Genomic DNA, 16,910 nt, shown 5'->3' on the forward strand with positions numbered 1-16,910 from the left:
TAATGTCAGCTTGGCATGTGGATATCTCAGGTTTGATTCTGGCCAGGGCACACAGGAGAAGCACCCATCTGCTTCTCCACCCCTCCCCCTCTTGCTTCTTTCTCTCTCTTGTCTTCTCCTCCCCTTCTGCAGTCAAGGCTTGATTAGAGCGAGTTGGCCCCAAGCACTGAGGATGGCTCCATGACCTCCGCCCCAGGTGCTATAAAATGGCTCTGGTTGCAATAAAGCAAAGGCCCCAGATAGGCAGAGCATCACCCCCTAGTAGGCTTGCTGGATCCCCGTCAGGACACATGTGGGAGTCTGTCTCAGCCTCACCTCCTCTCACTAAATAAATAAATAAATAAATAAATAAATAAATAACTGGAATGATGCCCGACCTGTGGTGGCACAGTGGATAAAGCATTGACCTGGAATGCTGAGGTCACTGGTTTGAAACCCTGGGCTTGTCGGGTCAAGGCACATACAAGAAGCAACTACTATGAGTTGATGCTTCTCATTCCATTCCCCTTCTTCTCTCTCTCCCCCCTCTCTAAAATCAATCAATAAATCTTAAGACAAATAAATAAATAACTGGAATGGAAAATATAGTTTGACATGGAAAATTCTAATTATTTTGTTATTTGCAAATTTTATCCCTATCCAAAGCAAATACCATGGTTTTCATTAGATTCATGGGAAGTCATATGTATTTATACAATCTTACCTGTATGCAAGTTGGGTGGATTTTATAGACCATAAAATAAAATGTTTATAGTCTGATAAATTCCTGGCACTTAATTTTAAGCAGTTTCCTAAGTCTATGCAGCCACAAACTACAGGAATCTAAATGGAAGTAACTTATCCAAGCATTCAATCATGCGACAGACCAACTGAAGTCAAGTTTGGACCAATCTTTGATCTTCAAAGGCCCACCTATCTTGCTTTCAGTTTCTAAAAAATGAAGTTTTCACAATCTCATGGTTTTGTCAATTATATTTCTGAATTACTATATGAAAAGCCTAAGACTTTCAATTTGTAAATCTGGGATCATGTCACTCCTCTGTTTAAAACCTTCAATAAGTTACTATTACATTGGAATAAAATCCAAAGTCATTAGTGTGACATACATCTCTCCATTACTTAGCCCCTCTTGTCTCTCTCCCTTGATCACGATCTTCCAACCATGCCTGCCTTCTTCCAATTCAGAGCCTGCCAACCCCACCACCTCAGAGCCCTGCCACCCCCTCTCACTCCCCCTGTGTTCTCAGTGTCAACCTCGCCTTTTCAGAAAGGCCTGGCACTTCGTCTAAAGTAAGTACCCTTCCCTTCTCTGTCATTGCCTGCTCCCATTCACTCCCTTCACAGTGTCTATTTAGTTATTATTTGTTTGTTTACTCCGCCCTCCCCCATCCACTCACTTTACTGTAAGTCACCTGAGGGTGAGGAAGTTACACAGGGTAGGGATGAAACTGGATTTACTTGCCACTGTGCACCTAGTGCAAGTGTCTAACAGACTCAGTGACCAGGAAATAGGAGAACTGAACAAAAAAGGGACAAAGAACATTCTTTAAAGCAGTAAGTCAAGTAAGACTCTCTTTCTATGTCTGTCTGCAACACAGTGCGATGGTCTTGTATTGTACTGATCACCTATGGTCCTAAATTCTTTTTTTTTTTTTTTTTTCCATTTTTCTGAAGCTGGAAACAGGGAGAGACAGTCAGACAGACTCCCGCATGCGCCTGACGGGGATCCACCCGGCACGCCCACCAGGGGCGACGCTCTGCCCACCAGGGGGCGATGCTCTGCCCATCCTGGGCATCGCCATGTTGCAACCAGAGCCACTCTAGCGCCTGAGGCAGAGGCCACAGAGCCATCCCCAGCGCCCGGGCCATCTTTGCTCCAATGGAGCCTTGGCTGTGGAAGGGGAAGAGAGAGACAGAGAGGAAAGCGCAGCGGAGAGGAGGAGAAGCAAATGGGCGCTTCTCCTGTGTGTCCTGGCCAGGAATCGAACCCGGGTCCTCCGCACGCTAGGCCGACGCTCTACCGCTGAGCCAACCGGCCAGGGCGGTCCTAAATTCTTGATACTCATCTGAAGGTTACTGTAGGCTGCACGTCTAGCTTATCTTCTTGACTAAAGCATAGTTCTCCTCTTGCTGAGAAGGTGGTATTTTCGGGGCCAAATCAGCCAGTTGCCCTCACCTGAGGTTACAGAGGCTCCACAGAGCACATACATGTCAATGTATCCAATGAATAAAGTAAAAATAACCCAAAACTTTCAATGACTACGCACACAACATCAGTAACAACGGGAACAGTTTCTAAGTTACCTTTGAAGTGTAGGACTTTTTCCGCTTTGAGCCAGCCTTTTCATTCTTCCTTTTGCCTTTTCCATCTTCTTCAACTCGATCACCTTCCTCCTCGCTGCTCGCGTCGGCAGTGTTCCCGCCTTCTCCCTCAGTTTCTGATGAGCTCTGTTGCTGAATTGCCTAAGAAATAATAAAGTATTAGCTAATTACATTTCTGAAACAATAGCAAAGAACACAGACTAAGAATAGAATCATTCTATTTTAATTTGAAAGGGTTTAGCTTACAATTAAGATTTTCAAGGCCCTGGCCAGTTGGCTCAGTGGTAGAGTGTCGCCTGGCACGTGAATGTCTTGGGTTCAATTTCCGGTCAGGGCACATAAGAGAAGCAATCATTTCCTTCTCTTTCCCTCCCCCTCCCCTCTCTCTCACAGCTATGGCTCTATTGGTTTGAGCAAGCTGGTCCCAGGCACTAAAGATGCCTATGAAGCCTCTGCCGTAGAAGCTAAAAATAGCTTGGTTCCAAGCAATGGCCCCAGATGGGCAGAGCATCCCTCACTTAAAAAAAAAAAATTTTTTTTTCAAAATAAAGGACTGTCAATCTCAATATTCCTGTGACTATATGACTTGAACCCTCTTGGATAACATAATTACATTTGATCCAAAATGCTACTAAAGTAAAAAAGAACTCTCGCTTCAAAAGGAGGGAGGATAACTTTTAGAACAAAGGACATATAAAAAAGATCCATAAAAGGAGTTAAAACTGCAGAAATGAGCTATAGCAAGTGATAATGAAGTAAACCATCACCTGGTATCCAGTGAACTTTACTCCTGGGTTATTTTCTATTTCCCACAATCCTTCATTAAATCCTTTTCGTTTGTTTGACTTTCCAAACTTGTCTTTGTATTCCTTATATGGAAAAAGGTCTTTAGGACCTAGAAATGCACTGCAGAGATACATTAGAAATAGAATTGATACTGTGACCTTCAAAAATAAGGTATTTTTAATATCAATATCTACTAAGGTGGCAGAACATACTTCAGTAAACAAATTAAAAATATACAGAAATCCTGAGTTAGGCACACAACACAAGATATTTTACACATGTTTCAAGGCAGAAAAAGTGGATAGCTGGGTGTACAACCACCAGCAACCCTGGACTGTGCTACTTCCTAGCAATTTCTTTATGAAAGAAAACAAAAATTGTATAATCCACAGTGTCTATTAGATAAAAGCAAAACAAAAGAAAATCAAACTTCCTGAAAGAAACACAACTATTTCTCATGTGCAGACAAGAAAGATACATGTCTTTAAGGGCCGTTCCTTGGCGAGCTCTCTTTCCAGACAAGAATGAGGAAAATGTCAGAATGTCAGAGACAGCAAGCTAAGACACAGCTCATGCCTGGCTCTACTAACACTCAAGCGAACATAGGGGATGACCTTGAATTTGAAGACATAGCAGATTTTGTGATAGCTTTCCCCCTATTTGCAATTCCTATTCCATTTGTATGCATGTAATTAACCATATACATTCTTAGTGTGTCCAACTGCCAACGATCCCCTAGCACCCACTATCTTCTTCCTTTTATTGACGGATCACTCCTCCCAACTGTTGCTCCACTACAGCTGATGTGTTCCTGCCCTCCTTACAGCTAGATGTGGCCCAGGACCAAGTTCTTGCCACTGGAATGAATGCAAGGGGAGGTAATCTGTGCAGCCTGTAAGGTATTTCCCTGTAAGAAGTTACTTGTTATTCACTTCTCCTCCCGCCCTTCCCTGGGAGATGCACAGGTGCTGCTTAGCCAATTTGTTTTAGTATTTTTAAATTAAAACATTTTTTTCCTTAGAAATAAGCAGACAAGGACAACACCCCAGAGAAGGGCAGGACAGGGTGACAGAAGAACCCGGGTCCCTAGAATTCTACTCACCTTGTTCTGCCTATCTCTGGATTGTTAAAAAAAAAGAAAAAAGAAATAACTTTCTATATTATTTGAATTACCTGTCTTTTCAAGTTCCTTTATGCAACGGGTTAACCTGTACTCTAACCAGTACGATTAGAAAACTTTCAGAATTTGTGGTGTGTCTGCATCTGAGTCCAACACATTGAGAGAGCCTGAGAGAATGTAATTTTGTACTGTGAGGTATGAATGGAGAAACTTCGCTACAAGGGAAGTATGGAAGAGCTACAAAAGAAATGACCAGGAGTGGTGAGGGGACCACTGGATGGTTGGAAAGTGTCCAAAAGGGGAAGTCTAAGTGATTCCCAACATTTAAGCAGAAATAAAAATGACATTCAAAAGCACAATAAATGAAAATACATATCTTAAGAAAAATATATTAGGAAGTTTGGTAATTTTATATAATTGATTACAACGATTTTCCCAACATGTCAAGTATTATAGATCGTCTATTAACAATGTTGTTTAGCAGAGTCAAATTAGAGCTTTTGAAACTATAAGTGGTTCGCTGACTTACGTTTCGTGGGTGCCGAAAAAGAAGATGGGGTATTTGTTTGCTGGAGGCTTCACTGCTCCCTCGGGGAGTTCATCAATCTATCACAAAGAAATTTAAGTTACTCAGTATGCAGTTAAATTATGTAAAATACCGTAAACGTGATACAAACATTGTTCTAATAATTTATTGCTAATTTCAAAATAAAATGACTCTATTATCAAAATCCCAATAGATTTTCTTTTCCTGAACCTTACAAAATGATTCCAAAGGGCATATTTTATGGCCCAACACACAGAGACTGCGCTGTAAATTGACTGTAAGCATCATCAGGAGCCACAACTCCCCATTTTCTTCCGCTTGACAGAATTACTCCTGGGAATCTATCCTAGTGAAGTAATTTTAAAAAAGAATAACAACAAAAAACCCCTAAACATTTACTTTTCGGGAATAATAGCAAATTTATACACACACACCCCTAGAAATGCAAGCACTGCAAGATAGGAGAATTCTGGAAAATTAACTTGATGAAATACTGGATTACACAGTCATTGAAAGATATCATCTCTTGCCACTGCGAATCTCTCTCCCCACCCATCTCAGCTAGAATTACCATTGAAAATGAACATTTAGCCCTGGCCAGTGGTGCAGTGGACAGAGTGTTGGCCAGGAACACCAACGTCGCTGGCTTGAGCCCAGGTCAGGGCATATACGAGAAGCAATCAACAGCACAACTAAGTGAAACAAGTTGATGCTTCTCCTCCCCCAAAATAAAAATAAAAAATGAAAGAAAATGCACAGTTGATTCAGCCACTTCCTCACTTCCAATCCTTTTGCAGATTAGAATAGATAAATACTATCTTATTAAGATACTACTGTTTGAATAGTGTTATTGAAATATTTGAAGTACTTGTAGAATTAAAAATGAGGCATTTGAGTTATAATTCATAGAAAAAAGGTAAATATGAAGAGCTAAATAAGTAAAATCCAACAATGCAATATTTCTAGACCAACCTCACAGGAAATAGAAGGCAAAAATTACCCCCAAACTGAACACAGCATTCCTAGCTCTGTGTGCATCTAAAACCTGTGGAGCTCTTTTTTTTTCTTTTTTTACAGAGCCAGAGAGAGGGATAGACAGGGACAGACAGACAGGAACAGAGACATAAGAAGCATCAATCATCAGTTTTTCGTTGCATATTGCGACACCCTAGTTGTTCGTTGATTGCTTTCTCATATGTGCCTTGACCGCGGGCCTTCAGCAGACCGAGAGTAACCCCTTGCTTGAGCCAGAGACCTTAGGTCCAAGCTGGTGAGCTTTTTTGCTCAAACCAGATGAGCCCGCGCTCAAGCTGGCAACCTCGGAGTCTCGAACCTGGGTCCTTCCGCATCCCAGTCCGACGCTCTATCCACTGCGCCACCGCCTGGTCAGGCAGTGTGGAGCTTTTAAAAACTAAAAAGACAGTACTTCAGACTTTCACTAGACCTACCAATTCTTATGTATAGCTGAGGCTGAGAGCCTCACTAGGTTCAAGTTCAAATTCCTTACAATGTTATACACACACACACACACACACACACACTTAGACTGTTTCAAGAAATAGTCCTTCACTTCCTAATCTCCAGCCTTTCTTTTGGTTTCCAGGTGTGAGATCACAAATACCTACAAACCATTTCTATCTACAGGTCCTCCAAGCAGCTTACACTGGAGGAGAGGCTACAAATGGGAGAAGAGGCTCACACGTAGTGTGGAGAGTAAGAAGAGAGCCTGGTAGCTAGGCTCCTGGAGAAATCCACAGGCCTGTTAACTAACACATGGCATCAGCCTGGGTTTACTCACCATCACAAGTGTGTCACTGAGCTGAATAAACCATGTGTCAGAGCAGATGCTCTAGTGCACTGAGAAAACACGGACTCTGAGTCCAGAAATGTGCAGTGAAGCCCTGCTTTGGATTTTTTATTGTGATTTCAAAGGTATCACTTCATCTCTGAGGCTTTGACTTTCATGTCTGTAAAATGAGATGGCCACACAAGGCAGCCTCCAGGTTTCCTCCAAGTCCTGGAGTGCCATGGGTTGTCTAAAATGGACCCGACTTTCTTTCAGTCTGTTTTTGTTTCCTATCTTAATTATGCGGAGGGATTTCACCGCTTTTCTCCCAAAACTATTTTTAAAAAAGATAACCATGTAAAACTAAATTCAGACATATTTTTAAATTTTTAATTTAAAGGGGTGACATTGATCAATAAGAGTACATAAGTTTCAGGTAATAAATTCACATATCTTGGCCTGACCTGTGTGGCGCAGTGGATAAAGCGTCGACCTGGAAATGCTGAGGTCGCCGGTTCGAAACCCTGGGTGTGCCTGGTCAAGGCACATATGGGAGTTGATGCTTCCAGCTCCTCCCCACCTTCTCTCTCTCTCTCTCTCTCCTCTCTGTCTCTCTCTCTCCCTTTCTCTCTCCTCTCTAAAATGAATTAAAAAAATTAAAAAAAAAAAATAAATTCACATATCTGTGAAATGAATTTGTAAGATTTGTGCCAATTTGGGCAAATCTCTTAACTTTTGGTATCAATTTCACTGGGTTTTATGTTGCCAACATAAAATGACACGTAGTATCTGCTTTCCCCCCATAAATTCCATTTGTTTGATATAAAGCACTGCCATCTCTCTGTTTGTTGTACTGAAGTGTGATAAAGAAGTATTTCCAGTTTGGGGGTAATTTTTGCCTTCTATTTCCTGTGAGGTTGGTCTCCTAGAAATATTGCATTGTTGGATTTTACTTATTTAGCTCTTCATATTTACCTTTTTTCTATGAATTATAACTCAAATGCCTCATTTTTAATTCTACAAGTACTTCAAATATTTCAATAACACTATTCAAACAGTAGTATCTTAATAAGACAGTATTTATCTATTCTAATCTGAAACAAAAGGTATTTGGTGTTATCTCCCCTCATCTTCCCTTTCCTATTCTTTATTAATCCTTCCCCCTTCTTTTCGCTACTGTGTCTTACTGTTTGGTTTAATAAATTAGTAATCACTGTTCCTGCTACAGTGATTATAGGCAACTACCCAGGGCAGATGCCGTCACAGGTGCAGGACAACGATACAGAGCTACTCTCAAGTGTCAGCTTCAGCTGAAGATCCCAGACAGAGATGACACATTCCAAAGCAGGTAACCGTATCATGCCAGTCAGAAACCCTTAGGTTCTGGTCGGTTAGCTAAGTCAGTTATGAGTGTGGTCCCAAAACAAAACGGCTGCAGATTTGATCCCCAATTAGGGCCCACACGGAAGCAACCACTGAATGCACGACTGAGTGGAACAACAAATGAATGCTTCCCATCCCCCCTCCCCTCTCTCTGTCTATAAATATAAGTCTTTAAGTAAAAAGAAAAAAAAAGAAAGAAAAAGCCCTGCCAGACAGCTCAGTTGGTTGGAGCATCGTCCTAAAGTGCAGAGGTGCTGGTTCAATCCCTGGTCAGGGCACTTACTAGAGCAACTTGATGTTCCTGTCTCTCTCTCCCTGCCTTTCTCTCAAAAACAGAAACAAAAACAAAAATCTTGTAAACTTTAGCTTTACTGTAACAAAGAAACAAACAAAGGCAGAGATGGCAAGAGAAGAGTTAGAGAGTAGGATTGTTAGAAAAAACTCCCCTTCCCCAAGACCATCTGAAGAGCTCTGGAGTCTGACTCAAGTCTGTGAAGTCTTAAGAAGTGGAGGACTTTCTGAGGCAGAGTGAAAGGGGAACGGCTGCCTGGGACTGGCCTGCACTCCCCGAGATTCCATGGTCAAGACACAAGACTTCATGAGCCATTCCGGCCTTATACAACCCCAGTTCTCGAGTTTGGGCTTGATGTACTTCTAATGAACAGAATATGGCAAAAGTTACAGGATGTCACTTCCATCTTGCTGACTCTTATCCTTTTGCCTGCCTGCTTTGAGGAAGAAAGCTGCCATATATGAGGTGCTTGAACAGAGAAACCAGGTGGCTACGAACCCAAGAAGGGCTCTCTGACCAACAGCCCAGAAACAAATGAGGCCTTTACGCCAATAACCCAGGAGGAACCAAACCCTGCCAACAACGACGAAAGTGAGCCTGGAAGCAAGCCCAGCCCCTTAGGATGACCTCAGAAGATACACTAAGGCGAAAGGTGCAGGTAAGCCATACCTGGGTTCTGAACTCACAGAAATTGTAAGATAGTAAATGTGTGACATGTACACCCTAACTTAGCATTTTATTTTCAGAAATTAATTATACTTTTGTATTACCATTTTGGTGACTACCTTTTTCCATGTCTCTCTCTCTCTCTCTCTCACACACACACGTTTTCCACATATGGAATCTGTCATGTTTTATCATGAGGATTTTTCTTCTTTTTCTGTGTGCGCATATTTATCGAGGGACTGACTGAGCGGAGCTTATCTCTACAACCTCCCCCAGACTTACTTATCCCCAGGTAATCGTTATTAATAACAAAGTATGCTTCTCTCCATGTTCAAATTCATAATCATATACATACAAATGTTTTTTATACACAGACAAAAGTGTTTTGGAGGGAGGACTACTGTATTTTACAGACACACACACACACACACAAGGAATCATATTTTATCAAATTCTCTGCATTATGAAGAATCCTTAAAGTCAACTGGTGTAGATCTAAATAATTTATTTTTAATAGATGCATAATAATCCAGTGATTGGATAACCTATAATTTATTTAACTCCTCCCTTGAGGAATGGGTATTTACCTTATTTTTACTGTTTTTGCCCTTGGAAAAGGCTACATAAACGTATTCAGATTTTTATGTACTGGAGCTTTTATTTCCGTGAGACAGATTTCCAGGATTGAGACTGTTGGATCATAGATTAGATTTATTTTTCATTTTAACAGATACTGCCAGACTGCTTTCAAAAAAGGCTGTAATAATTTACATTTCCACCAAGGTTTAGAAATGACCTCCCTCCCATTTCTGACAGCAAAAGGTGTTCTTGCACTTTTAGATCTGCATTTTCCTGATTAATGATGAGATTAAACATCTTTTCATAGGTTTATTGGCCATTAGGATTTGTCCATTAGGGAATTGCTTATTCATATCATTTTTGCATTTCTCTACAAGGTTCTTTTTACTATTCATTTGTAATATATTAACTTGATATCTATAATTTCCATTGCAAATATCCGTCTCCGTTATATAATCTGTCCATTTGAAATGCTTTTGCTTGAGTTCCAGGACACTGCACTCTTCTGATACTTCCTCTTTCCTTCCCATCTTCTCCATCCTCTCTCACAGCGTCCCCTCTCACAGGGCCTTCTCTCTCTCCCCTGACTCTGTGGGTGGTCTCAAATACAAGGTTTTACTGCCATACATGTACCCCAAGGCACATTTCTATTTCCATCCCCAAACTACAGACCTCCCTCCCTTCCGAGCTTCAGCCTCACATCCTTGGGTATCTTCAGGCATTTCACATTTAAGAGTTCTGAAAACAAACTCTTAGTCTTATGACCCAACTCATCTATCATTTATCGTAGTATCGCCTATGTGAGTAATGGCGTCACTGTCCAACCAGATGCTCTTATTAGAATCTGGAAGTTCTTATTGATTTCTCTCCCATAAAGACTTATCTATCACTACGTCCTTTCAATTCTACCTCCAAATACCCAACTAACCAGCTCTTTCTACACCTACTGCTTTCCCCTCTGGTCTGTTCCACCATCATCTGATGCCTCAACTTCTACAAAAGTCTCCAAACTGGGCCCTTTGCTTCCACCGCCCTGCCCCTTCACCCTACATTCAGTTCTTCAGATCACATTATTCTGCTCAATACTCTACAATGACTTTCTATAGTTTTAAAAATCCTAAACTCATTAATGTAACTGTAAGACCCTACATGGTACAAATTTTGTGTACCTCCTGGAACCCATTGCCTACCCCCTCCCCCAGTCCTAGCTTGTTCTGTATTAGCCTGTGGGAGAGGAAAACACAGCAGAAAGGCAGGAGGGAGGAAATACTCTGCCTACGTTCATATTTAAGGTAGCAGACAAAAGGCAAGCATCGCTGAATCAAACCCAGAACGTCTGTGAAAAGAGGGCCCCATGCCCTGGACTACTTGGTAGCAGACAAAAGGTAAGCATCACTGAATCAAACTACAAATATGACGGCGCATCGAATGCCTCCAAACTTAACTTATAGCGGCATTAAAACATTCTAAGGATTTAGAACCATCTGCTAAATGCATGCTATTGTACTTTATCCTTTTTAAAGAAAAAAGATGTGAAGATAGCTTTGTCTTTCTGCCAAAAGCAACAATCTGAAAATAAAAAAGCAACGCAAAAAACAAAGCAACGCAAAGAACTTTGATGAATACATGTTCCTGACAGGACTGCTAAACAAATATGTAAAAATAGAAAGTAGACAGTAGGAAGAAAACACCAATATGGGCCACAGTTGAGAGTGTAGACAATGGTGATTATTCTGATTAGGGAATTAATGTTAACTTTCACGGTTTCTATGTAATTGTCAATAAAATTAAAAAAAAAAACAGCAGAGCACAATGAGCTAGTTGCAACAGTTCCACAGTAGAGGACAGGCCTTGGTGTCTGCATAATACACAGCATCCAGCACACACAGTGTTTTCTGGAGAAGTTTCTCAGAGACCGCCTCCCTCAGTTTATGTCTCGGGATGAAATTTATCACATGAACATTTGAATAATTCTAGGCATAAAACAAAATTAAACCAGATTTAGTCTTAAACCATGTTGCTTTTGACAAATAAAGCTGGTAGCTTAGCCAAACCATACTGACCGCCTTAGCTGTGCAAAAACTCATGCACTCACGGTATTTTCTAGGCGCCGTCTCATTTTTCATGTTTTCAATTCTACCCAGTTGCCTTGCAGAAGGCCAGGTCTGGGCAAACTCATGAGGTCTGTCCCAGTCTCACCTTTGCATCTTTCGGCAACTTCCTCTCTTGCGCCATTCCAGGTATTTGATAACGTCGCAATGACCCCAGGGCCGCCGATGACATCGCTCTTGCCCTCCCCACATACACTGCATTAGACTTCCATAAAACTGACTCCTGGGCTCTCTCTTCAGAGTTTTGGTACTTTGCTCACTTAAATAATTATAAGGAACACAAGAATCAACAGAGCAAAAAGGCAACCCACACAACAGAATAAAGTATTTGCAAATCGTGTACCTGATAATGAGGTAACATCTAGAATACATAAAAAACTCTTACAACTCAATAACAAGAAACCTACAATCCAATTTAAAAATGGGCAAAGGACTTGAACAGATATTTCTCCAAAGAAGATATACAGATGGCCAATAAGCACAGAAAAAATGCCCATCACTAATCATTTGGGAAATGCAGACCAAAACTACGAGATACCTCCTCACACCCATGAGGCTGTCTACTATCAAAAACGCCCCCAGAAAAGAGTAACTGTGGACAACGATATGGAGAAACTGGAACTCCTGTGCACTGAGGGTGGGAATGTAAAACAGTGCAGCCCCAATGACAAACCTGGCGTTTCCTCAGAGAATTAAAAACAGAATCATATGGTCCAGCAATTCTGCTTCTGGGCATACACAGCAGTCCCTCCAGCTTGCAGTTTTGCTTCCTGCAGTTTCAGTTATCTGCACTGAACCTCAGTCCAAATATACTAAATAAAAATTGCATAAATGAACAATTCAGAAGTTTTAAACTGCAAGCCAGTCTGAGTAGCATGCCAATGCTTCTTTACTCCTTGCAGACAATTTTGAAGTTTTGGTTTTTTGACAGAGACAGACAGAAAGGGAGAGAAATGAGAAGCATCAATTCTTCCTTGCGGCACCTTAGCTGTTCATTGACTGCTTTCTCATATGTGCCTTGATTGGGGGGCTATAGCAGAGCAAGTGACCCCTTGCCCAACCCAGTGACCTTGGGCTTCAAGCCAGCAACCTTTGGGCTGTCTCAAGTCTATGATCCCATGTTCAAGCCAGTGACACCGTGCTTAATCAGGTGAGGCCACGTTCAAGCCGGATGAGCCTGCTCCCAAGTCAGTGACCTTGGGGTTTCGAACCTGGGTCCTCCATGTGCCAGTCTGACGCTCTATCCACTGCACCACTGCCTGCTCAGGCAATTTTGAAGTCTTTAATGAAAAGATAAATGACAGTACACCTCCTAAGATGTTTTTTTGTTTGTTTGTTTGTTTGTTTTTAGTGTGTGTGAGAGAGAAACAGGAAGGGAGAGAGATGAGATGCATCAACTTGCCCTGGTTGGTTGGCTCAGTGGCAGAGTGCTGGCCTGGCATTTGGAAGTCCCAGGTTAGATTTCCAGTCAGGACACACAGAAAATGTGAGCATCTGCTTCTCTTCTTCTATTCATATCCCCCCCTACCCCCAGACAAGGCTCGATTGGAGCAAGTTGGCCCCAGGTGCTGAGCTTTAGGCCTTGCCTCAGGCGCTAAAATAGCTTGGTTGTTGAGCAATGAAGCAGTGGCCCCAGATGGACAGAGAATCACCTGGTAGGGGGGCTTGCCAGGTGGATCCCAGTCAGGGCACATGTGAAAGTCTGTCTCTGCCTCCCTGCCTCTCATTTAATTAAAAATAAAAAAGCATGAACTTGTCATTAGAGAAATACAAATTAAAACCACAACGAGATATCACCTCACACCAATCAGAATGACACATTAACAAAACAAACATAATAAGTGCTGGTGAGGATGTGGAGTAAAGGGAACCCTCCTGCACTGCTGGTGGGAATGCAGACTGGTGCAGCCTCTGTGGAAAATGGTATGGAGATTCCTCAAAAAATTAAAAATGGAACTGCCTTTTGACCCAGCCATCCCACTTTTAGGAATATATACTAAGAACACCAAATCACTGATTCAAAAGAAAAAATGCACCCCTATGTTTATGGCAGCATTGTTTACAATAATGAAGATCTGGATACAGCCCAAGTGTCCTTCAGTGGATGAGTGGATTAAAAAGCTGTACTACATATACACATGGAATACTATGGGGCCATGAAAAAGGAAATACTACCTTTTGCAACAACATGGATAGACCTGGAAACTATTTTGTTAAGTGACATAAGCCAGGCAAGAAATAAAAATATCATATTACCTCACTCATATGAGGAATCCAATGAACAATGTGAACTGAGGAACAGAATAGAAGCAGAGGAGAGATCAAAGGAACCAGAGGAAAAGAGGACAGAGGGAAGGGGATGAGAGGATGAGATCAGAGAAGGGAAAGAGCTTGGTGAAATTATATATACATAACAGCATTATAGAGAGCAGAAGAGCAAATCCTGGAGGAAAGCGGAGAGGGTGTTGGGGGAGGGGGCAAGAAGGATGTTGAGGGGAATTCAGGGGTGTGGGAGGATGTATTCGATGGGACACTTGAATCTATGTAAACACAATAAATTTAAATCAATAAAAAAATAAGAAAAAAAAAGCATGAACTTGTAGTTGTGTCACTTTAGTTGTTCATTGATTGCTTTCTCACATCAATTGAGCCAGTGACCCCATGCTCAAGCCAGCAACATTTGGGCTCAAGTTGATGATCCCATGCTCAAGCTGGTGACCTTGGGGTTTCAGACCTGGGACCTCAGTGTCCCAGGCTGATGCTCCATCCACTGCACCACTACCAGTCAGGTTCTTGAGACATAAGGTTTAAGATAAATTCCAGTGTTGTTATTTTGAGCATAAGGATGAGAAAACTTAAGTTCATTTATCATTCTGACCAAGTGACTTGCTCAGAGTTACAGAGCAAATTACAAAAAGCTGCACTAAAATCCACTGCCCTTTTACTCACCTCCACAGGATGAGAGCAAGAGGTGAAAGGAAACACAGAACTGACAGAGATGTTTTGACAATCAGGTAACACCATGATTTAATTTAGAAAATTTAAAGCGCAGGTAAGAAAAGGGTTTTAACCAGTTTGGGGATGAGCTATTCATGTGTTCATTGTAATTTTTTCCTTTGTTAACGGTGGTAAAATACACACAATATGAAATGTACTGCCTTAACCATTTTCAGCGGTACAGTTCAGCAGTGTTAAGTACATACACATCATTGTGCAACCATCACGTTCCTCCTGGGTTGGTCAGTTCTATTGTAGTTACTTCTTGTTCGTCCAGTCTAGCTGCTTGGCTGATGGGAGAATCTTGTCATCACTTTCTACATGTACTCACTTTCATTCTTTTCCTCTCGCACCTGCACTCCTGTTCCCTAATCTAGCTCCAGCTCTTTAAAGAGAAGGTCTTCTCATTCCTGTTCACAATGGGGGGTGCGGCACCATACAGACACGACTTCCTCTGCTCACTGGATCTTTATTAAGTGAAACACGAAGGTAAATAATATGTTGAAAATGACGGAAAAGAGGATGAGCAGGAAGAGAGTAGTGAAAGTATTATCATCAGAGGAGGGTGGACAAGGGCTGGCCTAGGGCCAAGAGGACTCACACGTAGTATTAAGGACCTACATGACATTAATCCTGGAGTAGCCCCAGGCTGTGGGGCTTCGTGGTTATGTCCAGGTGGTCTCGGTAGACCACTTGCTGAGGCAGAGAAGACCGACTATAAGAATGACCCAGAAGGGGGTTTGTGGGGTGAATGTCCCAAAGTGGAACCAGCAGGGGCTGGTATAAGAGAAAATGAGGAGGCCAAGGGGCTGACTCAGTGTTTACCGTGACAGTAAGTGAGAAACAATTTTAGTGGAGCAAAGCAGGGTTCTTCAATGACTGTCACCTCCACCAACTTCTCCAACAGTCTGCTCGTGTTGAACTGCTCTATTTCTGTAACTTGCTTTTACAGCAATATGAAAACAAGGAACACATTTGTTCCTGGTTACCTGATCCCTTGTAGTTAAATACATCTTTGCCCCAAACACAAAGCTTATTAAAAATAAGCAATGAGACATCATATTTCATAACCCTATCAAATCAAAGGCTTTGTCCTGCCACCTGTGTAACACCAGATCGGGCCAGGAAACAGAAGGCTGAGCTGCAGAACAACCAGAGGTCTTGAATACCTGACATTACACTAAAATTAATCTAACATCATCCCTTTTGTTTCCAGATATTTGTTTAGTCTAATGAGGTTATTTTCTAACAGAAGTGTGTTTATTTTGTGTGAGCCAATTGGCCAGATATGAGATATAAAACTGTGCTTATTATAACTTTTCAGAAACGTATTTTTTCAGAAATTTAAGAATCTCTGATTATCATCAATGTTAGGTTCTCTCTAATTGATACTGCTGTAATAATAGCAAGGAAATCTCTTTTTGGTTGGACAAAAGGTGATTTTAAAAGAAATACAGTATCATTAGAAATGTGTTGGACCCATGACTTTACATCGTACCACAAACCGGCCCCACCTGTTACGTCCTCTGGTTTAAAGCTGCCAATCATACACAACTTGACACCTCCGCCATCTAGTCTCACAGACCCATGAATATCCCAGAGCCTTGGGGGCTATCAGCCAGGGAGCGCAGCAGTTAGAAAATGGACAGAGTCAATTATCCTTCAGAAGGCATATATATGAAACTATAATTACCTTCAAGAAAGTTGTTGATAGCCTGACACAGTGATAGCCTGATAGATTGTGGCACAGTGGATAGAGCATTGGCCTGGGATGCTGAGTACCCAGGTTTGAAACGCCAAGGTCGCCAGCCTGAGCATAGGATCATAGACATGATCCCATGGTCACTGGCTTGAGCAAGGGGTTACTGGCTTAGCTGAAGCTCCCAGGTCAAGGGACATATGAGAAAGCAATTAATGAATGACTAAGGCACAACTATGAGTTGATGCTTCTCATCTCTCACGTTCCTGTCTGTCCCTCCCTCTCTCTCTCTTGCAAAAAAAAAAAAAAAAAAAAGAAAAAAAAAAGCTGTAGATACATTTGCAGTTCAAAGATAAAAAGGAAGATGAGAGTAGAAAGATTTGCTCTGTATACCTGGCCTTTTGAGATATCAAGGGAGACACTGGTCTGGGTGGTCAAATGACCTAGCACAATACTGTAACTTTCATTTTTTAAGTTCATATAATCTTCATATAAGACTGCAACTACTCCTTTCCCAAATCCAAATACTGTTCTATACAAACAGATATAAATCATACAGTAATTTCCCCTTGGCCTAACAGACCAGTCAGTGCTTTTCAAACCCTAGGTCCGTGATGGCGAA

At 41.6% G+C, this 16,910-nt stretch overlaps 1 protein-coding gene across 1 annotated transcript in view; it reads right to left on the reverse strand.

Annotated features, from left to right (window-relative positions):
- Positions 1–16,910, reverse strand: part of HDGFL3 (HDGF like 3) — a 46,437-nt gene that overhangs the window by 14,636 nt on the left and 14,891 nt on the right. Inside the window, exons 2-4 of the mRNA XM_066355710.1 lie at positions 4,758–4,834; positions 3,090–3,228; positions 2,305–2,463 (exon numbers count right to left, since the gene is read on the reverse strand). Coding sequence (XP_066211807.1) covers positions 2,305–2,463; positions 3,090–3,228; positions 4,758–4,834 — 375 coding nt within the window. The remainder of the gene's footprint in view (positions 1–2,304; positions 2,464–3,089; positions 3,229–4,757; positions 4,835–16,910) is intronic.

Source organism: Saccopteryx leptura, chromosome 13, assembly GCF_036850995.1.
Source record: "Saccopteryx leptura isolate mSacLep1 chromosome 13, mSacLep1_pri_phased_curated, whole genome shotgun sequence".
Classification (NCBI taxonomy): Eukaryota; Metazoa; Chordata; class Mammalia; order Chiroptera; family Emballonuridae; genus Saccopteryx; species Saccopteryx leptura.